Genomic DNA, 23,914 nt, shown 5'->3' on the forward strand with positions numbered 1-23,914 from the left:
AATGTGAGGAAAGGGATAGTGACACCAATAGGCCATATTACAGTTCCCAAAGGGCCCTTCAATCATTAAGTAATGGATTATGTGGATATGATAAAGCTAGTACAAGGCAAAAGATACATGATCGATATCATTGAGCGATTTAGCAGGTGGGTGGAAGCAGTACCATCAGCAGATCTAGGAGCAGGAACAGTAATTAATTTCTAACAAGAGAAGTGATTCCTAGATTTGGAATACCATCAGAAATAAGTTCAGATAATGAGTCTGCATTCATAAAAAAATAAATAAAAAACTAAAAACTAAAACAAGGATTGCAACAATTAAGAACAAAAAAGAGTCTAGGATGCGTGTGTCTACCTGTATTTCCACACCTGCATCGAGTCAGACTGATTGACCAGTGCCAAGACCACGGGGAAGTCCGCGTCGAGTGGGAGGGGGATTCTGTAAGGCCACGCCAGCAGAGGGAGCCTTCACCTGAGTACTGACTGTTCACCGCTCCCTCTGCTTCTACAATCACTTACACAAGAGTCAGCGTGTTCTTACTTTGCAAAGTATTGGCAGTTTACCTGCCTTACCAAGTGTTTTCCTAGTGATTATTCTGACTGCCTGTTTGTGTATGATTCTGCCTGTTTTCACGTTCTTGCCTCTTGGACTGATCCATTGTATTTACTGCCTGATTGGACTGATGTTTGTGTTCAACCTATTCGCCTGCCTACTTGTCTCTTGACTAAAGGGTACCATCTTCTGATGGCTACTTCGCAAAAAGCTCATATAATCTCAGTTTCTTGAACATGACAATGAGTTCACTTTACTCAAATGGCCTCCACAGTCACCAGATCTCAATCCAATAGAGCAGCTTTGGGATGTGGTATTACCGGAAAATTCACATCATGATGTGCAGCCGACAAATCTGATGTAGCCAAATCTCTGAGGAATGTTTCCAACACCTTGTTGAATCTATGCCACGAAGAGTTAAGGTTGTTTTCCTCATATCATATCTCAGTCTCAAGAACTTCAGTGTCGTCTCCTTGGTAACTGTGCACTAACTTCATAATGAGATTACACTGTTGTATTTATACCATTCTAAGTATTATTTTTATAAGGAATATTTATAGTTTCAGATTGAAAGTCTGGGTCTGGGTGAAGGGTAAAACAATAAAATAAGTAAAACACAGAAATCAGTTTAAAAACAACCTGGAATATAAAAGTGCCCAACTTTATAATAATTATACTATATCCCAAACAAAAATTACAAACCAGCTCAAGATCAATTGTCTCTATGAAAAGTTACATCACAAGTCTATTTTTATTTATTTATTTATTGTATAAATATATTGGCATAGCAAGTATGAATCAGCTTTATATAATATTATAGTCAACTAAAACTAATTCTTAAAAAATAAAAATATTACTTAAAATAAAATACCTGAAATGAAATTAAAATAAAATCTGAAGAAAATACTTAATATAAATATTTCTTATTTTTGTTTAGTTTAACTAAAAATAATGAAAACACTGAATATATATATATATATATATATATATATATATATATATATATATATATATATATATATATATATATATATATATATATGAAGCTTGATGAAGCTTTGGCAATTTAAAGTAGAAAATGGAATCCTCCGAATGAGCTGAATGTGAAATAATGTCACTTGCACTGTATTCAGAGCGAGACTGAGGGTTTGGTAGCACAGGATAAAAGTCGCGAGAGTGACGTTTCCTTATGAGACGGTGCTGACATGACACATCCTGCTTGTTTTCTTGTGGAAATCTCATTTTTGGCAGCAAACGCCTGCCTGTTGTTTCACTGGCCCAGGTAAACCTTTCAGAGTGTGAAGTTACGCTCATCTCAAAGTGAGGTGGATCTTTATCAGCTCAACTGGAGAAGACAGAGGAAGTTGAAAGTGGAGGAACAAAGTCAGTCGTGCTTAGGGATGCAGGAATCAGCGCCATTTTTTTATTAGTGAAAGAATGGCTTTCAGTCTGTCATTCTCGGGGGGAAAAGGGACATCTGGTTAAAAGCTTAAACCATCAATAACACAGCTGTCAGCACTGCTAACCACATCTGCAGATACTAAATGACCTCGGGCTGGGTTAAAACACTGCTATGATAAAAAAAAAAAAAAAAAAAAAAAGCAAATGATGCTGAGATCTCAACAAGGTGCTGTGGGAGTTTAAAATCAAGGAGTGCAGAAATAAAGCATGACCAATGTGCTCATATTATATTAATGTACCTATATTTATGAAAAGCTTTCTTTCTTTCTTTTTTATTTCTTAAGCATGGAATAAGTTCTAGGAAAATGCTTCCTGAAGAAAACTGTTGAAAATCATGAACTTCAGTATTTGAGTTCAAATGAATTGAAACACCCCGGTAGAGCTGAGAGAGAGAGAGAGAGAGAGTGAAGCAGCAGCAGATTCAGATCATCCTGACGGACACCAGATCCTGTACGGAAGATCATCTCACACTATGAGTGCAAATTCTTACAGGGCCAATAACCCACAGTTATAACATTATATAAAGGGCAGCCGATTTCACCCTTCAACTTAATTTGTTACGAAAAATGAACATGTAACAATTTATGCAGGTCATTTTAAATTTCATTACAGTTGAATATTGACAAACATGATGCAGGGCAACAACTCGCTGTGTGATGGAGTATATAGAACGCAGTTATATGCCCCTAAAATTCAAGATATTGGGGCAAAAATGGTCCTGTATGAGTTCACTCTAATATTACCAATTAAAGACATAGCAGAACTGTGGCGTGTCTCTGAGCAACAAATCGATTTAATTCAATTCAAGTTTATCTGTAACTCTTTTTACGATACAAATCATTGCAAAGCAACGAAATTAAGTTTCTACAATATTTAGTAGTAGCTTATCTGTGGTGACTGTCAGTTTATGTGCATATGGCAAATATTTAAACAAGATGTAGTCAACCAGACAATAAACACTGTTAACAGCAATTATTATATGATGCAGTCACACTTTTAGCATTATTTGTTAGTTCTGTTTGTTGATTCAGGGTTAGCATCATCTGGGGTCCTCTGAGGGTCAGCATCATCTCTTCTCAGGTGTTCTGGATCCAGACTGGAGCTTGTGTAAATCCTAGTTACCACGGGATATAAATCCTGTGACAAAACAGAGAAACAAATAGAAACATAATTAGTGAAGCTATGCCAACCAAGTAAAATTAATCAGTTTAACCCAAGCTAAAGAATAAGAATGCACATTTGATTGGATACAACTGTAGTCACCAATTATGAGATGCAATATTCGAAGGCTTGAACACAATATCTGAATGAATCTGCGTTTTGAATGAATAGGGTGACCCAACAATTCAATTTACTTAATTTGAATCAGCCATCTGAATGAATGAATGAATGAATGAATTAATTAATTATGTATACATTGAGACATTTATAGTTTTAATTTCTTATTTATCATTTGCATCATTTCATTTAAACAATTATAATAATAAATACATCTCTCAATGTTAATAAATGAGTGATAGTTCACCCCAAAATTAAAATTATATCATTAAATACTCCTAAATCCAAACCTGTATGACATTTTTTTTTCTTTTACTAACACCAAACTGTTTTGGTTACCACTGACCTCCTTAAAGGGGGGGGGGGGGGGGTGAAATGCTATTTCATGCATGCTGAGTTTTTTACACTGTTAAAGAGTCGGATTCCCATGCATGACAAAGTTTCAAAAATTAAGTTGTACGTTTGAAGGAGTATTTCTGTTCCAAAAATACTCCTTCCGGTTTGTCACAAGTTTGGGAAAGTTTTTTCGAGTATGGCTCTGTGTGACGTTAGATGGAGCAGAATTTCCTTATATGGGTCCTGAGGCACTTCTGCTGGAAGAGCGCGCTCCCGTATAGCAGAGCACTGAGAGCACAACAGACTTCACTGATCAGAGCGAGAGCGTCGCCAAATGTCACAAAAGAAGTGTGTTTTTGGTTGCCAGGGCAAGACAACCCTGCACAGATTACCAAAAGAGAAACAGCATTAAGGGACCAGTGGATGGAGTTTATTTTTACAGAGCATCAACGGAGTTGTGCAAGTGTTTGTGTTTGTTCCCTGCATTTCGAAGATGCTTGTTTTACAAACAAGGCCCAGTTTGACGACGGATTTGCACATCGTTTATTTCTTAAGGATGATGCAATCCCAATGAAAAAGGGTCATGATCGTGTGTTGGAACCACAGGCGGTGAGTAAAACTGCTTCAAATATCTCTGTGTTATTAACTTAGCTATCGGCGTGTAAGCACATCAAGTAAACAACATGCGATGTTGTCATCAAACTGCACTTTCCACATGTACAGCTTAAAAAAAAAAAAAAAAAAAAAAAAAAAAAAAGACGACATAAAGTGGCATTTTCCAAAACCGCTAAGCAAATATAAACAGTTTCAATACATACCACATAGAGAAGTCGTTGCTGATGCTGCTCTTGTTAAATTTCAGCTTCTGGATCTGATTCTGGGTCATAAATAAACGGCTGAATCTGACTGTTAAAACCTTTATCTACAATCTATTTAAAATAGGCTTAACATATGAATCAAAGTAAAATCTCATACTGAATACTGCTGAATGATAGCACATGGCATTTATTGCATTATGATCACTTTAAACATAATTTATATATATATATATATATATATATATATATATATATATATATATATATATATATATATATATATACATTTTGCTTTGGTTTTGTTTGGTACACCATGTTTATGGAGAGAGCGAACTGGTACTGATGACAGTAAGTTCTTGGAAATGTTGACTGGAAGATTTAATTGACACATTTGGTGTTGATGAACCACTATAAAGCTGTATACTTCTCATTTAAGCCGTTTATGGTTCAAAAGGCTTGAGTGACAATATTCCCATCTTTCTCTGTGGCGGTGTGGAAATGCAAAAATACATAAAGCATCAGACACCCATTCTAATGCTTCATGTGTTTTTTTCATAAGTGAGGAATATATCTAAAATGTCAGTTTTTCCCCCAAACAACTTGACTGCATATCCTTATTTGAAATTCTCAGCTAACACATATTTGAAAGCATCATAGCGCATCCTCACAACCACTGGACAATTTCTTTGCATTCATTTTCACTGAAAGCCTGAATCAGCCTGAACATGGTGAATAGCAGACTATATCTGTGACGCGTCCATGCTGAGGAGCAGCACTAAATCTACTTATTCTGTCATTCACCTACTGCAATAGTTTTCCGTCCATTAGAACACCAGCAGATCATATTATATTTCCCTATAGCAAATAATACCAGCAGTGAGTGTATGTGCTGAATGCAGAGGAAAACAGGCCTTTTAATAATGCAACATATACCCATCCCTTGGAATATTAAAGTACAGAGAGAGGGGCGAAGAAACTGCTTTTAGACCCCGCGGACCCTCCAAACCTTAAACTATCTATTGAATGTATTTATGAACTCTTTCTGTAACTGTTGATCTGCTGGTGTCTATGGAAGCACATTTCCACCATGGAATAGAAAATAAACTACTTTCTCTTTCACAATCAGACTTTTGTCCCCTCACAATTATAAGTTTACTGTATATCTCTCAATTCAGACTTTTTTTTCAGACTCACAACAGGCCTATGAGTGCGTTCACGACGCTGCTGATGTGTTTTCTGGTGCGCCGAATAACAAAGATAACACATCAGGAGCGTCATACTTCAACAGTCACAGCCGTCGCACTTACAACAGACCCGGAAGAGAAGACAATGATGAATAAAGTTGTAATTTTTGCAATTTTTGGATCAAAATGTATTTTCGATGCCTCAACAAATTCTAACTGACCCTCTGATGTCACATAGACTACTTTGATTATGTTTTCATTACCTTTCTTGACATGGACAGTATACCATACTTATATTTTCAATGGAGGGATAGAAAGCTCTCGGACTAAATCTAAAATATCTTAAACTGTGTTCCAAAGAGACACCCCTACCCCTGAATGTGCAAAACAGAGGGGTAGGGGTAGGGGAAGGGGTAACGCCGCCTTCACACTGGCAGTTGAAATCATCTCCGATACGGCTACGAAACTACCGAAAGTCATTCATTTCCTATGGAGATTCGCAGACTGCATGCGAACGGCTACGAACCGGGTCCGAACGAGTGCAGTGCGAAATAAAATCGTGTCCATTGGTCATCCGGGTACGTTAAAAAAATTGAACTCTTGCGAAAGGCTACGGACGGTTCCTATCCGACAATTCCAGCGGAAGTTGTCTTTGATATGGTACTGATAACAAACCTGAATTCATAACTTTTAATAAAATAAATAATGATTTTATAACGATAAGTTGTCATGTCATTTTTTTTTTTTTCATGATTTTCTTACATTATAAGGGCAGTTAATGCAATTAAAATGAATAATTAAATATTGTGCCCCCCGCTCTCGGACACACTCGGTCTCTCTCGCTCGAGTGCAGGGTTGTTGCAGCCCTATATACCATGCACATTTCAGATACAGACAATATCCATCGTTCTAATCTCTCCGCCATTTTTGTTCTACTCGCTTCCGAAGCTTTTCAGCGGTGTAGTACGCATCCACTGGGCGAGTATTTCGTATTACGGAGCGGATTTCAACTGCCAGTGTGAAGGCGGCGTTAGGGGTAGAATTGGGATTGGTCCCAAGTCTTGCCTGCCACACTTGCTTTTGCATAAGCTTGCTGAAGGAGCTGTCTCAACAGATCCCTAGTAGCAACACCCTGTTTAGGCAGGTATCTGAGGATACATAGGTGGAGTGGCGCCTAAGATAAACTGGGTTTTTACCAATTTAAGAAAGGGCACAAAGCATCAGCGTGAAGCCCTCACCATATAGGATTTTAGAAAGAATGCAGAATACTAGCATGCAAACTTACCACAGTGTGGATTTCAGAAAGTGCGCAAAGATTTCAGGTGCACACTTACCATAGCATGGATTGTCAAATAAAGGGGGGGCTTTTGTGGCACTCTGACAGGGCAGCTCATAGATGGAATGGTGCATCTCAAAACAGTATGATTGAGAGTCATCAGCTCAATCTGTGGGAATAATAATGGAGTGGTCTGGTGAAAAAAACAGAGAACTCAGTCTCATATGAGAGGAGAACTCTGAATTCAGAGTAGTGCCCTTCTTGGAAAAGGGGAGCGCTGCTAAACTACCTCGAGAATCGGTCAAATAGCCCCTCATGTTGATGGAAGCGATGCTTGAGGTGTATAAACAAATACACACTGGCTGAATGGAGCCCAAGGAACAAAGGTCTAATCATCTCAAGAAAGGGAACGAGGTGGAGAGCGTAACCCTTACCATACAGGGTTTCAGAAGTCAAGATGTTCAAGAGTCTTGCGTGCACACTTACCACTCACGTGGATATTAGAAAGTGCACAAATTGTTCACGTGCACACTAACCACCATGTGGTTTTCAGAAAGTACACAGAGCTTAGCGGGTGTACCTAAAGGTTCCTAAGCATCGCAGAGGCACTGAACCGCATGGGTTCTGCTTACCTCCTCGTGACCCACAATTCCTCTTACCCCTGCTCGCAAGTGGGGGAAGAGCGCGAGTCGGAGCGTGGTGGCGGCCTGCTTGATAGCAAGTAGAGAGATCCGTGGTGCGGTGCAGCTCGGCTACTTGATCAGAAGAAAGACCCTCGCCTCTATCCAGGTCTCTTAGCAGATCAGTCAGTCAGTTAGAAGCATTTCAGATGCACGCTTCAAACAGAACAGTCAGCCTGTTTATATTTGGTGTTTTTTTAATGTATGCTTCAGACACGGGTCATGACGAGGTGTTCCCCATAGCGCCCCCTAGAGGACACAGTCAAGGTTCTCTTGAAATTCAATTTCCATTTTTTTGGAAAATTTTCAAAAAGAAACAAACAACAACGTTCCTTGTTAATATTTATGAATTTGCATTGTGTTTTGTTTGATGGTTGATGGAACACTGGTAATTTTTCGGTCATTATATTATGCATGTTTCTACAGATTTTTTTTATATTTTTTATTTTTTACAATCTTATGAGGAGCCAATTTCATATTAGTATGATTTAAAGTATATATATTTCTTTAAGTAAAGTAAAATAAGCAGAATGTACACAAACGTGAATGAAATGAAATGATCTGAAATAAAAACTACCAACTAAATCACCAAAATGTAAAAGTTCCAGATTGCCATGGGATTGTGTTTGTTTTCTTAAGGGGCAATAATAACACAAATATTAATTAAAAACAAACCAATGCATTTACCACACAAACTGCTTTAACAATAGCCTGATGCATTGTTTACTCAAGGTTTGTCAACAAATGGAATAAACACTTGTTAACTACATTACAAGAGCCAAATCAATCATCCACAACATCTGTCTGGAGTCACACATAGAGCAGTTGTCATATACAATAATTTCCTTCATATACATATATTCACATGTTGTTTCACAGGCCTCTCGCCTCTTCACATTAGGCCTGAATAATTCATGACTCACACAACAGTGTGTCTGTGCCCAACAGTAAATGATCTCATCCCTCTGGGCATTAACAAGCTTTCTCAGCATAACAAGTATGTTGCTATACCACATTTGACATGTTTCAACAATTTGTCAATGCAGAGAGCCAATTGAAACAGTAAAGTGGTGTAGAGTTGGTACTCACACAAAATTGATTGTGTACCAGTGGAAAACCGGTTCAAAACGGGTTCAGTGTGTTCAGCAGATGCTAGAAGTAAATGATGTCTCTTGTATGTACAGTTATGGATGCGTTGCTACACTAATGAACTCTTCTACTGAGCAGATGAAAATACTATCTCTAGATCGCTTTGCAGTGTTCTGATAAAACGTGCTGGTGACTGAATGGCTACTGTGCAGCTCTTGGAAAGATTTTAATGTATTATTTTCTTTAATTTTATTATTATTTTATTTTAATGACATTTTATTTTAATATTTTATTATTTTTCATTATATTCTTTTTAAAACTTTTTTATGAATACTGAGCAAAGATATATTAATTTGATCAAAAGTGACAGTACATTTTTATTTATAATGTCAAACAACAGGCTGCTGTTCTGTTTTGATTCTTTTATCAAAAGAAATCTGTTTTGATCTTTATAATCCGTGTACTAGGATGTCTTGGTTATTTTGTTATTGTGTTATATTTTGTTTGTTGTTGTGTCTGACTTTTGTCTTTGTTATGTTGTTTGTTGTAGATGAGTTATTTTTTTTACATTTTTAAGTGCTGCCTTTCTTGGCCAGGGATTATTTTAAAAAGAGACTATCGTCTCAATATGATTTCCCCTGGTTAAATAAAGGAATAATAATAAAAAAACAAATATTTATATTTCAAAGAAAATCTTTTCTTTTGAACTTTCTATTCATCTGTAAATCCTGAAAAATAAAATGTATGATGATTTCCACAAAAATATTGTGCAAAACATTGTGTCTAAAATAACACAATATTAACTTCTTAATGAACTGTTGTATAAGATGAGTATCACATCTGCACTATATATATATATATATATATATATATATATATATATATATATATATATATATATATATATATATATTATAAAATATTATTATTATTAAATTAAACTAGCCTTCATTGCAGTGCATTTTGGACATTTTTTTCATTTATTAAATTTTAAATTGCTTTGCATTACATTACCAGGCCTTTTCCAAAGACATGAAAACATCATGAAAATATTGGCAACATTAATTGAATGCTCTCAAAACCTCAGTGAAATCAATAAAGACCTCTAATGACTGTCGTCACATGTACATCTGGATGCTTTTATTGGAAAAACTGTCTAAGTGTGTGAAATACAGTAACTGGATTAATCACTACCAGCGCGGTCTCAGAAGCCAAGCCCCCTGTGTTCCTGTGCATTATCTGCTGTAGTGTTTGGAAATCTGCAGATGCACACACATTTATTTCATTGCACAGAGCCCAGACGTCATTAAGCGAAGAGTTGAACATGTTCCATACACTCCATGTGCTGCCTCAGCCATATTTCATCCGCTCGGATGGCCGTAAAGCAAGGCCATTATAATGCATCACTGCTTTATGCCACATACAAACAGCATACTAGGGCAATATAATATAAACTTGTCGAAGTCCGGCCAGCTTTAAGTTGATGAAACCGAGTGCTGAATGGATATGGTGTGTGTGTGTGTGTGTGTGTTTGTGAGAGAGAGAGAGAGAGTGATAGAGCGAGTTTCGGAAATTTGTATCTAATCATATTGTTTGCCCTGAGAACAAAAACATACTGTTCAATATCCTCATTAAGAGGGAGATAAAGATTCATAATAATGATATCCTCAAGGTTCAGCCGCAGAGATTTGAGGGCTTCATCTCTATCTCTGCAGTGAAATATGCTTGACAGCTGTGGCCATTCAAGTGAGATATGTGTATATCTTAATATAGATGATGCTATCCTTCTTCCCTGACATTAATTCAGTGTCGGGGACCTCAGAGCCTCGTGCATTATGCAAAATAATTGCAGGGGCACATTTTACAAGAAGTCAATTCCAGCGGGCGTGAAGAACGACAGTGTGCTATAATGAAGAGCGTAAGAATCACAAATGACGCGTCAAAACTAGCAGAGGTATTAGTGCGGCAGGCAGTGGAGCATTTCCACACATGAAAATTAAGCCAAATAAAAGTTTTTTTTGTTTTTTTTTCACATTATTAAACTTGTGAACTTGTAATACTTTGTTAATGTCATGCATTAACAGGATAGCCGATGTGACAGCAAGAAAAAAAAATATATATAATTATAATATTTAAAAAAAAAATACTTGTTTACATTTTCTTTTAATGAAAGAGCTGAAAAAATACTTTTATTTTCAAATCAGCAATTAAATAATTTAAAAAGCTGTTTATTATTATTATTATTATTATTATTATTATTATTATTATTATGTTTTTCTTAAATTCCTGCTTTTTCAGCTGCAGATTCAGATTATGGTGTTTTATTAATACCTATTTAGTATATGTTTTCATAGACTAGAAGAGAGAAAGTTTTCATAGAAATTCATTCAAAGGCTGATTTATTTAGAAACAAAGCGATTGACAGGGCTTGTCCAAATACCCACACTTGTGGTCTTGGCCACTTGAGAGCATGTGAATGCAACAGGAAGTAAGTGCACAAACTGGTCCCAGGGTTTTAAATGCCAAAGTGCAGTGCCATTAATGCACACTAAAGCTATATCTCAAATCATGCATCATGCTTTGGAAATAAATTGTGAGATATTTTTGTCAAGATCCCACGCTGTCAGGATCCCAGTCTATGTTCTACTGCCTTGGTTATGTGGACTCTTATTTTGAAATGTTCTCGTTCCCTATTGTTTCTGTGTTTCCTTGTTCCTTTGCCCATCTGATTAATTTCTATAACATTTGATTCGATTCTCCCGCATTGTAACCCTGTCAGTATATAACTCAGTCTCACACCATTCACTGCTGATTATTGTTTAGCCCATGTTGTTTCGTTTCCTGCCCTGTTTTTCCTGTTTACTTGTGTTTTTTGATTCTTGCCTGTGTATTCACGATATCCTCTCATCTTACCATTTAGACTCTGTTCAACCCTTGCCTGGATTATCGCCTGTTAGTTTACATGTTTGCCTCATCCTCTGGATTATGTTTGCTATCGTTTGACCCATGCTTTTTATGGATTACTTTTCAGTCTCACCTTCTATATCTCTGTTTGCCATTGTTTGATTCTTACCTGTTTTGACCATGTCATTCATTAAAGCCTTGCTCATGGATCAGCTCGCCTCATGTCTCTGTCAACCCGTTACACACGCAAGTTCACTGTAACCTTTACAGTGTAAGTTAAATAAAAAGAATAATTATATATTACATATAATTTGTTAGTAAAACAAAGCGTTTTTTTTTTTTTTTTGTGTGTGCTTTAAAGAGTATGGGTAGTGTACATTTGCCCCATTTTTTTTTTCCGAATCACATAATTATAAACAGCACAATTATTAAATTGTGGCATGTCATTGGGTGTAACATGGGAGCCATAATGACAGAGTAGAAGATCCATATGCAAGGTTTTATTAGAAGTGTAGTCAGACAGGCAGAACAGTACAATCTCAGGGAACAGACAAAAGAGTAATCCGATATGCAGGCAATGGTCAGGGCAGGCAGCAAGCAATCAATAAGAAGGAAACAGTCCAGGCTCAAAAACAAGGCAAGGCAAGGCAAGTAACAGGGAACAAGGTAAACAGGAGAACACAGTTTCACTACAGACTAACAATCAACAGTGATGTGTTTGTGGGTGAATCCTTTATAGTCTTTCTAATGTGATGCATCTGTGGACTGGTGATGAGTGCTGAAAAGTCTTGGCAAAGGATTGTGGGAAATTGAGTTCTGGGTGAATAGTAAAAGTCAGCGAAGATGTGCCCTCTGGTGGAGATCATGAGCACTTCAGTATGTGATCGTGACATAGGGACTACTGAAAAGACATTTAGATGTTTAGTTTAAAATGCAAAGTAGTGAACACCATCATTAAGCTCTGTGAACACTTGCATTTTTACAACAATATAAGTGTGTTGCATAAGGTAATGAAAAGTTTTACACACACTTGTGGTTTTCAACATGTGGGCCAAACACGGGAAATATGTAATGTGAGTAGACAAGTGGTCAAGTACAAAAAAACTGGGTATTGGAACATACCCACTGTCTTCATGAATGACTCATTCACGCACTCGATAAAAAAAATTAAAAAATAAATAAAAAAAAAACTGTATGGATTTGATTGGAACTATTTTTGTTTAAAGAAAATAGTATAAAAAATAAAACATCAACACAAAAATAACTTGTTTACAGAGCTATCAGTATCACATTTATATTGCTGGTGAGATATCACTAAACTGTATCATATGATATAAATATAAATATAATGATTTTTTACTCATATCTTGAATTTTAGGGTCATTTACCTGCATCCTAATAGACTCCACCATCCAGTCAGTCGTCCTGTATCATATTCATCAGAAACTGCATCAGTGGAAGATGACAGACAGCAATGGAAAGGGTGCTCCATTAAATGCTTTAATAATACCTTATAATATGAAGCAGGATTAGAATATCAGTGGGTTCATAAAATAAAGAGTCGCTCTTTGCAGTGCAAGCTACTACTTAGAAGTCAAAGCTGAACACCTAGAACCACTAGTGAGATTGGAAATTCATTAGAGCACATTTAGTTTAATTGTATTTGATTTTAATGGGAGGCTACAGGAGGTCCCGGTCAATGGCAAGAATGTTATAGTGGAGATACGAGATCTCAGTGTAATGGAGATCAACGGCCTGTATTAACCAACAGTCAGCTCTGAGTGAGTTATCCGGATGCATGAGTCCTTCTACTGCCCTAAAAGCTTGCTTTCACTAACTTGATACTATTGAGGATGCCTGCATTTAGTTTGATTAATTAAAACCCTTCTGGAAAACAACTGTATTTTTTGTTTTCCAGTAAAACTATCTAAATGGTCTTAAAACTAGATGCATTTATTTCAGAAGGAAGTTTGGATAATATACTGTAACAAGTTTATATACTGAGAATAAAAAATGCATTATAAAAGAGAATACTGTTGAATCAAAATGGTATTTGTTTAAGCATAAACTTAAATTTAGTTTAATTTACGCTTAAAACAAAATGCCATTGGGGCAATACATTAAATACATATCTAAAAACAGTACCTATTCTTCATATTGTTACTGGAACACTAGTAATATATATATATATATATATATATATATATATATATATATATATATATATATATATATAAAGTAAAGTATATATAAATATATATAAATATAAATATAAATATATATATATATATATATATATATATATATATATATATATATATATATATATATATATATATATATAAAGTAACAGATATGTTAAATGGTTTCATATGTAACCCTGATCTGTTGTAAAAACAGGTATATTTTAATAACTTTCCAAAACAGTACTTTTTTTTTCTACTTTTGCTTTAGTTTAGAGTTAGTTTTGCTTTAGTTACACTTAAGTGACCTTCAGTAATATTATCTGCAAGTGATATTTTTACAAGTGGAAGTTTTACATTTAATACTTTTTCATAAGGGTTACAGTGAATCTCATCATGAACTTCTACAGTTTGTATCTTTTGCTGTCCAATCCGTCAGTCAGTTCCAGAAAGTGTTTCTCTGTCCTTGTTCACCCTTCAGCAAAACTGCAGTGAAAGTTGCAGCATTCAACGCAGTGTCGTTGATATCATGTGGCAGCATGAGGAGCCTCTGCACTTATGCTCAACCCTGTCAGCAACTTCTACTTCTTTAAAATGCCATTTGGCACTTTTTCTCTCCTAAATAAGTGATACCTACTTAAAACCAATGCACAGAGCATAGGTGGCTTTAAATCTAGGTTCAAACCGTGTCGGAATCAGCTCATCAGGGGTATTCACTTTCTCTCCAAAGGTAAGCTGGGATGAATCCTGAACATATAATACTTCCAGAGAGCCGCAAACAAACATGACATTATTGGCATTAAGGATAAACACGTTTACCAGGAATCTAATGTGTTCCTTATTGCTTAATCTAAAACCAATTGCCTCAGACCTCGAACAGATGAAGTTCATCATTCAGCAGCATGTTGTCAGGCGGAAGCGTCATTTCTCTTTAGCCTGATGAATTTTGTGTTGATTGTTTTTTGATGTGCTGCTTTTTGAATATTTAAAACTCCTTAAAGAGCAGAAAACGGTGCCTGCAGTGCCATCTGTTCCTGCGCTGCTTCTAATGAATCATTGTTCGGTTAGCTCTGGCGACGGATCACCTCTCTCTGTCTACATGTCGTCCCTAAACAAACAATTAAATGCTCTTCTCAAACATTCAGAGTTTCTTATGCCATGATTTGTAACAGAACAACAATTCAAGTTCACGGCAACACAAGCTTGAATGATTTATTTTTTTCTCTCCGTGTAATTAGAGATCCATAAAAATGGAATGTCTAAACCGATAATGATAACCGATAGTCAGCTCGCCATTTTGATGCTCAATTATTTGACCTTTTGCATTCTAACAAGCAGGATAATTGGCTGATTAATTAAAAACCACCCACTTGATGCAAAAATAAGAGTCATTAATTAAACTATTTTTAGTATGAAGTTTTATAAATGCAGAATGAGACGTGGTAAAGAGCCACAGATGTCTGTCTGGCATGCTGGACTAACATAATAAAATAAAATAAAATAAAATATAATAAATGCTCAGACGGAATGCAGAAATGTAATAATTCACATTGTGTTATGTAATTTGCTGTGTGTGCACATGCAAACAGGTTAGTTAGGTCATTAGTTAGATCCAGCAAAATGCAATTTAAAAAAAAAAATATGATCACTTCTAATTCCTCGAGGCCAGTTTCATAAAACACGTTTACCAAATAAGCCAGGCTTATTTCAGTTAGTCTGACTCATTGTCAAATGATTTGGTACCAGAAAGCAAATTTAACATGTGTGTGTAATTTAAGGCATCACACACACACACACACACACACACACACACACACACACATATATTCGTGTTAATTTTGATTACCGGTCATAATATTTGAAACCATTCAGTTCTGTTTGTCCGTAACATTGATGCACCAGAACCATCTGCTCTTTCTCACTTTCGTGTTTTCAACAGTGAAGGATGGAACGTACAACTTAACTCTCAAAACCTCAAATAATTAAAAAAACATAAGGCATCACACACTTGCCTTATGAAAATCTGAAGATCATATACTACACCTGCTCTATTTCTGCTCAGAATTCATTATGAAGATGCATTGCTGCTTAAAGTCAGAATACATACCTCTGCTCAGACCCACCTCAACCCTTAGAGTCAAAGTATTGTATAAAGCTGTGATTTGTGTGTAAATGCATTTGTGTCACTTCTGAGATTCATTAAACACATAAATGCCTCTTCAGGTTCTAAAATCGGCTCAAAATATCAATCATGTTTGTTGCTCTGACTGACTGGATTTATTGTCTAAAGCTAAAAAACGGAAATCTGTGCCCATCATACAGTGCAAGTTTTTCTGTTAAATATTTTCAGTGATTTCTCAAATCTGCAACTACCTCTGACTTGTCAAGACTGTAAATTGTTGCTTAAATCTGGGCAAAATCAGTGTTGTGTATTCCAGCCTTGAGTTAACTTACTGCTGATGACCAAAGAAAGGTAGAGAGAGCAACACTGTGTGTGTTTGAATGAAAAGTGTGTGTGTGTGTGTGTGTGTGTAGTCTCTGCATAGTGAGTTTCAGAGCAAAGTATGTCACTTTAAATGTCTTGGTTTACAGTAAATGCACCAAATATCTCTGAATGTGTTGTGAGTTTAATGTATTTATGAACACAGCAGGCACCAGATATGATGTATTTCCACAGTTGTATAATCTTCAACAATTTTTCAACAATGGTCAGACGATCACAGCATTTCACAAGATTCACAATGAGATGTGTTTGGAAAACTGTTGTCACAGAAACTCAAAAGGCTTCCATGCTGTTTTTTTTTTTTTTCCTTCAAATTTCAGTTTACTGTGAAAACACTAATCATCACAGCATTTTCATACACAGTGTAAAAAGTGTAGATTTGATTTACAACATGAGAACCCCTAAACTCTCCTGTTATTGTTGTTCATGAGCAGATGGAGCTGATTCCAGATCCAGATCCTGATGAAGAAGGGACTAAAATAAGTGTGAGTACATGACCTATGGCTATATATTCAGAATGCACTACTTCACACTCCAGAAACCATATTTGCAACGGTACAGTAAATTATGTCATGTATTTGATTGTTGGGAGAATAATTTATTTATTAAAGCTAGTTAATGCAGTTTACTTGATATAAAATCAGAGGTGACAGCAGAAAGACACGTGAAGATACAATATTGTAAAATTACAATAAAAGAGCTTTGACTGCATATAAATCTCTATACTATCAATCAGACAACACGATCTCCATGTAGGAGAGATTGCAAGCAACAAGCAAATATTGATCTTTTAGAGGCTTTTGCACATTAGATATGATACAGTTAGGCTTTATAGGGTTAAAATAACTTGATGGCACCTCTGCTGTTATGAAAGGCCTCGAAAGCAAAGACGCTGGCAAATAAAGATGTTATCGGTTGGTCTAGAGCAGCAAGTACATGTAAGAATCTGTCTTCCATTCTCTTCACAGACAGCCAAGGTCCAAGGCAATGACATCTCCCACAATCTGCAGATCTCTCGGGTGAGCAAGAATGATGAGGGTCTATACGAATGTCGCGTCACAGATGCCAACTATGGAGAACTGAAGGAGTACAAAGCTCAAGCCTACCTGAAAGTCAACGCCACCATCCGCCCACGCAACAGGGCCATTAAGAAGAGCTCTCCGCTGCACCTGACCGATAAGAAACCTCGCAAGAGCAGCTCAGCTCTCGGCCAGGACAGCAACGGCTTGAGTTCAGACCAGAAGTCCCAGTCCACTTCTACTTTGCAGACGTCACACTCCAAAACAGTGGAGCACAGCACAGGGTCAGGTATGAGATGCTTTACGCACGCTTCAGGGATCAATTTCTGTCCCTATCATATTTTCATTGTGTTTCAACATGTTTGCGGATTGTCATTAGAAATGGGCTCATGTGTATCCGCAAGATTTCATTATTAATCGTCTGTGATACCATAGAATGATAGACATTGCAGTGTTGAGGGAATTTTCTAACTTTCCACTGTATTAAATATCATGCACTACTGGAAAATAAATAAAATAAACATCATCCTTCTAATGAGCGAATTTTATTAGTATTTTAATTTGCATTTAAAATATGTACATAATAATTCATATCTGAGCAAGATATTTATGGCTAATCACTGTAAGTGTAATAAGCTACATTTAATTACTTCAGCGTTTATGTATTTGAATTCAAACTCAAACTCAGTTTGCAGCCACTTTGTAAAGTTTCACATTACTGTACGTACTTTTATTGCAATTATGCTTCTACATTTTCATTGCTAAATAAAAATGTCTTTGAGAGTTTTACCGTGAGGGACCAACCAGTTATTATGGCTCTTTTAATTAGTTGCAACATAATATTGCAAATTTAAATATAAAAAGCATATTTGTACATATGTAAAATGTTTCATTTGCATGGAGCATGGAATCATTATAATTTAATAGTCTGTAGGTACTCTACTGACCTCAAAATAGCAAATTAATTTGTCTTTTGAAAGGAAACATTGCCTCTGTTATATAAAATCTGAATAAAGTGTGGGTGTGTTTAATAACTTTGGAAAATATCTGCACCAGATCTTGAATATTTGCATTTCAAGTATTATTAGTCTGCACTAAAATCAGGTATTAGGTTTACATATTTAAAATCAGGTTATAGTTAACACATTCTGCATCGTTGTGTCCCAAATCATGCTAGACTGATGAGATTGAGTAACCTTGCTGAATATCCAGTTCTGTCATTCTAATTCAACATCCTGCACACCGTGGCCAATTCAATTCAGTTCTCAACTTTTGATTTGAATAGGAACCAATTTGTACATTCTAGAATATCCAAAACCAGCAAAGATCATACAATCCCAAAAAAAAAAAAAAAAATAGAAGTAAAAGATGCTGGAAACCACGAATACTCTACGCTCTTTTAGCCTTAGAGATCCGTCACTACTACAGCATCAGCGAGCTGTAATTACAGCTCCTGACATGCTGGCATGACTCATACTCTTCCTTACAGCTAATCAGATGCGACTGGTAATGAACCTATAGATGTGACGCATAATCGACAGTGCATTTCGGCCCAGAGTTAAAAGGGCCTGCAAGAATGATTAATTACTGCAAGCAAAAGAAGGGCGGAAAGCTTGGGGCCGATGTGATTGCTTGTTTCAGGAAGGTTCCCGTTCGGCTTGATCACCTCGGGCCAAATGAGATCTGGCAGAGAGGAGCAGAGGGTCATGGGAGGATCCTCCTCTCCTCTCTGATTTAGAGCTCCAGCGAAGCTCCCCGGACACCGAACCCCCTCCCATCGCTGCGCTCTGGCTGACGGAAAAATCCTATAAATGTCACCATGATTTACTGAATATTTAATTTCCCATTTCCTCTTTGTTGCCTTGTTTTAGGGTTTTATGACCAGTATACATCCTTGAGCTTCTCCTGTTCTCTTCTGTATTCGAGGCAGGTGTGCAATAAGTTCAGAGCGGAATTAGATCGCATTTGCTTTGAAGTCTTCAGGCCTTGTATCGCACCTAATTTCATTGTTCAAAGGACAAAAAAATCGGAGGAAAAACAACTTGAAATGCGGTTTTTAAAAAAATTCAGGCGTATTTAGAGTACTGAGTGAGAACATGGAACATGATCAAACCTGCTAACAATAGGACCCAGACACTGACTTTGTGGAAAAAGTGTAAGACATCCATCATTTATCAAAGTGTTCCTATACAAACCTGCACCACAAAATAAATAAATAAATAAGATTTTAATTAAATTGATGTTTTATCTGTTTCTAAACTGGCATCCAGCGCAGAGCTGTACTTGTGTTTCTCTGTAACACAGCTGTTGTCACATATAGGTTGTTTTAAAAATACTCTGAAAAGCCTTTAGAAAGGCATATTTGGCTGCAGGAGGCTCAACATTAACCCCTTTTCATGGTGTAATGGCAGTTTTCAGCTTGATTTATATGGGGAGGTTTTAGCACAAGGCCTCTGTGAATAGGCAGATAGCATCTTCTTTATTTACACAGACTAATAACAGGACTATTTTGTGGTACAGTACCTGGGCAATTTAGAGTAGTTCTGATTGCATTTTATGTTAAAAAAGTAATAGTATTAGTAATATTGCACATAAGATGTATACCATGTGCATGAACATCCTTGTTGCTTTAGTACTATGATATTTTAATAATAATAATAATAATTATTATTAAAGCATTTAGCAGACGCTTTTATCCAAAGCGACTTAAAGTCCATTCAGGCTAACAATTTTTACCTAACGTGTTAACTGGGAATCGAACCCACAACCTCGCGCTGCTAACGCAATGCTCTATCACTTAAACCACAGGAAAAACCTACATTATTTAAGAACATTAAGTTACACTAATCAAAAATGAGAACCATAACATTGGCAACCAGATGATTTATTTATGTGTGTTTGTATTTATTTATTTATTTTCAAAATTAATGCTTACTTTATTTCATTTTATTTTAGTTTATATAAGAGTTGTTCCGATTCCAATACTAGTATCGGAAAAATATACCACAACAAATTCTGGCATCGACATCAGCGAGTACATGAACCCATATACCGATCCAATACCATTTTCTAAAACAAGACCTACTTATGACCGCTAGCTTTGCGTAACCGCTGCACGGTTCTTCTTTGCTGCTCAGAATGCATTGCAAACACAGGAAGTTGTGCTGTGTTGCCACAAGCAACCCCTGTTTAGAGCCAGTGTTTGGAATAACGCCGTTTAAAAGAAGGGCGTTAGGTAACAACGTTATTTTTCAGTAACGGGGTAATCTAACTAATTACTTTTCCCGTCGTTACAACGCCGTTAACATTACTGGACGTAAAATGTGATGCGTTACTATGCATTGATTTATCTGAATGCACCCCTGGCTCACACAGCGAGTGAGAGATAACGAGATAAGCGATTATGACGCCAGCGGCGCCAAACACACACGCGCGCACGTGCATGCACGCAACAGCTAAACAGAGATTCGCAGCCGAGATGCCGATTCAGGAGCAATCCGATGAAAAGTTGGCATTTTCAAGGTGGAGATATGCACTACTTCAAATTCATTGTGGTCAAAGGCAAGAACGTGCATGTAATGTGTGACACACGCATCTACAAAGCTAGTGTCCAAAAACACTTCTCTTACAAAGATAGTACTTGAAGTGCAGAATAAAACTCTTGCTGTCTGTTGACGTGCAATAAATATCGAAAGTTATGTACGAACACCTGTCTGTTCTACTCATTTTAACTGACTTGTGAAAACTGCAAAAAAAAAAAAAAAAAAAAAAAAACATTCTTTCACATATAGCAACTTCTTTTTTGCAGTAATGCAAATAGTTACTTTCCCTGGTAACGAGTTACTTTTATTATAGAGTGATTCAGTTACTAACTCAGTTACTTTTTGGAACAAGTAGTGAGTAACTATAACTAATTTCTTTTTTAAAGTAACGTTCCCAACAGTGTTTAGAGCAGCGAAGAAGTAATGAAAACGCGTTAGCAGCACTGATCTATATATGACTGATTCGCTCATCGCGTTCTAAACTGCCAAAAGACAGTGAAGCCGCTTCTATATTATAGATCAGTAAAACAGTAAAACGGCGACTAGGGATGCCACAAGTACTGGCACTTCACTACCAAGTTGGTGCTGAAAATGTAAAAATGTGATGATACCAGCGTCTCTTTAGTACCGATAGTAAGTTACCGACTCCCGAGTATATTCGGCAGCCGCAGCTGCATTCAGTCACTTCCGTGTTAGTCTAAGCGCAGGGCTCCAGGCTGTAGCCGACTCAAGTAAATTATAGATACCCCAAATTTCTACTTAAGTAAGGTAACAAAGTATTTGTACTTCATTACTTGACACCTCTGGATTTCCTAGATGCAAATACAAAGTGTACATAACAACAGTTAGATGGAAAGTCAGCAATTAGTTATGATAATTTCCATATTTTACTTATTTTGTGGAACAGCTTGTAATCGTGCCTGTTTTTACAATATATTTGCTGTAAAATCTGCATTTATTTTTCTTTTTTGAAGTACTTCCTTAAAGGGTCGTACAATAAATGAGCAGCAAAAGCCTGTGGGTTTGAAGTATTCTTATGCTATTAGCTCAGTCTTGTATAATCAAGGCTAGACCGGTGTGTTTCATTATATTTGAAGTGAAGTGCTTCTGTTTTGCCTTTCTGTTCAATATCCTCTCATCTCTCTCCACAGGTATGAGGATATCCATGAGTAATGGACTCGCTATTCTGCTTCTCACGTCCGGCCTCATGAGGGGTGCGTGGCTATAGTTTCAAGACAATGACTCTTTTTTTTTCCCAGAATCACTCTTATTTCAGAGCCAAGAGAAAATCGCCTGCTATTTGGACGGAGCGGAAAGCACTGTTGTCCCTCAATACTCCACCCAATGTAGTCTAACAATCATCACCAGAAGCACCTTCGTTTCTAAAGCCTAGGAGAAGGAAACTGCCATAATGGACACGTGCTTCACACTACAAATAAAACTCCGGACAGAACAAACATGCACAGACGGGGTTTTGCACCCCATATATTTTGGTTGTTTTTTGTTGACCTTTTATCTCCAGCTGTGGATTTAATACATGCTCTGAAGTTCAGAAGAGTCTATATTTGTGTAACATATGAATATATGAACAGATATACAGTAATTATAGAGTATCTGCTTACAAATTCCCTCCACTCTGTACAGCCATTCACTTGTCGTATATTCATATGCAAAAGCAGCCTTGAAGTGAAAATAACAGCACCACTGCTTAGTACATATTGTGTCTGGATCGCTAACTGAGCTCAGCTTGACTATGTGGTAAACTGCAGTGGTTTGCATTGTTTTTGGCATATTACATGTGCTGTATGTTCGTTGACTCCTCCATCCTGTTGGTAACTCTGTGTTCCTCACATCATGTGAGAGGCACATAAAGCTAGCATGTAGCATTTGAGCATAGCCATCAATGGCAGAAATCAAATCTCTCACACAATCATGTCATTTCAGAGCATCATTTCAGTGTAGTTGAAAAGATATTGTTTGGCTCTTATTTCCTTTATTTATTTATTTTTGAGGGTTTGGAGGGGCAGACGAATCGATTGAAAGAAATGTCCTGAGCTTTCAACCTTCACGAGTTACATGACCTTCAGCACCACTGAATGCTGTGATTGTGTCCTCCTAAACATCTCAAGTACATTTCACCCACGTTTAAGTGCTGAAGATGATTGCTTTTCACCTCTTGAAGCGGCTGTCGTTTCCGCACTGTGTTTACCATCTTCAAGATCATGCTGCATCATGGATTTCCACTAAAGCTGAAAAAAATCTATAGTTGTTGTGAATTGGTTTTCTGTCTTTATTATTATTATTATTATTATTATTATTATTATTATTATTATTATTATTATTTAATTTGTCTTTTTTGTCAATTGAAAATGGAATGTCTTTCTGACTAAAATACAATATATATTGAATTTTTCATTTTATTTTGAGTGCAGATTTCAAGCAGTTTGAATTATGAAAGAGGTTAACATTTTCCCTATATCAAATTGGCACTGCAGGATACCTTTAAGAAGTGTTTTAAAATAATTTAGCTTATTCTAATGCAAAAAGCACTTAATTCAAAAGGTTAACTTACATCACAAGTGATTAAACACACTATGGGCCCTATCACACAGCCGGCGCAATGCGAAGCAAGACGAAGCACAATTGTGTTTGCTAGTTTCAGTCTGGCGCTGTTAGCATTTTTCCATCCAGCGCCATCATTTTTTCTGTCATTAAAATAGACACACCTTGAGTCCAACTGTGCTGTGCACTTTACACTTTGCATTTAGATCATTAGAATAGGGCCCTTTAACACTAAAATATCCTCTACTGCAAACTAGATGAAGAAGTAACTGACGGATCTTATTGTGGTTAATCAGGGTCAGATTGAACATTTTGAGATTAATACCAAGATATAGTTTTTAAAAAGCATCAAAATGACATATTCCCCCATGATGCCCTTATCATTGTATTTTAAAAGCAATGATAGTGGTTGAAAATAAGACAGTGACATTTAACCGAAACTGTGTTATCAACAAGAACAGAGCGTTCTTCAAGGAATGTCAAGGTTTTGAAAGGAATCTGAAGCTGCGGTTGATGGGATTCATTCT

General features: G+C 36.5%; 1 protein-coding gene across 1 annotated transcript in view; it reads left to right on the forward strand.

The window, feature by feature from the left end:
- LOC113066358 (V-set and transmembrane domain-containing protein 2A-like) overlaps positions 1–23,085 on the forward strand; it is a 42,190-nt gene extending 19,105 nt beyond the window's left edge. Inside the window, exons 3-5 of the mRNA XM_026238277.1 lie at positions 16,699–16,749; positions 17,233–17,572; positions 21,977–23,085. Coding sequence (XP_026094062.1) covers positions 16,699–16,749; positions 17,233–17,572; positions 21,977–22,053 — 468 coding nt within the window. The 3' untranslated portion in view covers positions 22,054–23,085. The remainder of the gene's footprint in view (positions 1–16,698; positions 16,750–17,232; positions 17,573–21,976) is intronic.
- Positions 23,086–23,914: the final 829 nt, after the last annotated feature.

Source organism: Carassius auratus, chromosome 49, assembly GCF_003368295.1.
Source record: "Carassius auratus strain Wakin chromosome 49, ASM336829v1, whole genome shotgun sequence".
In the NCBI taxonomy this organism is placed as follows: Eukaryota; Metazoa; Chordata; class Actinopteri; order Cypriniformes; family Cyprinidae; genus Carassius; species Carassius auratus.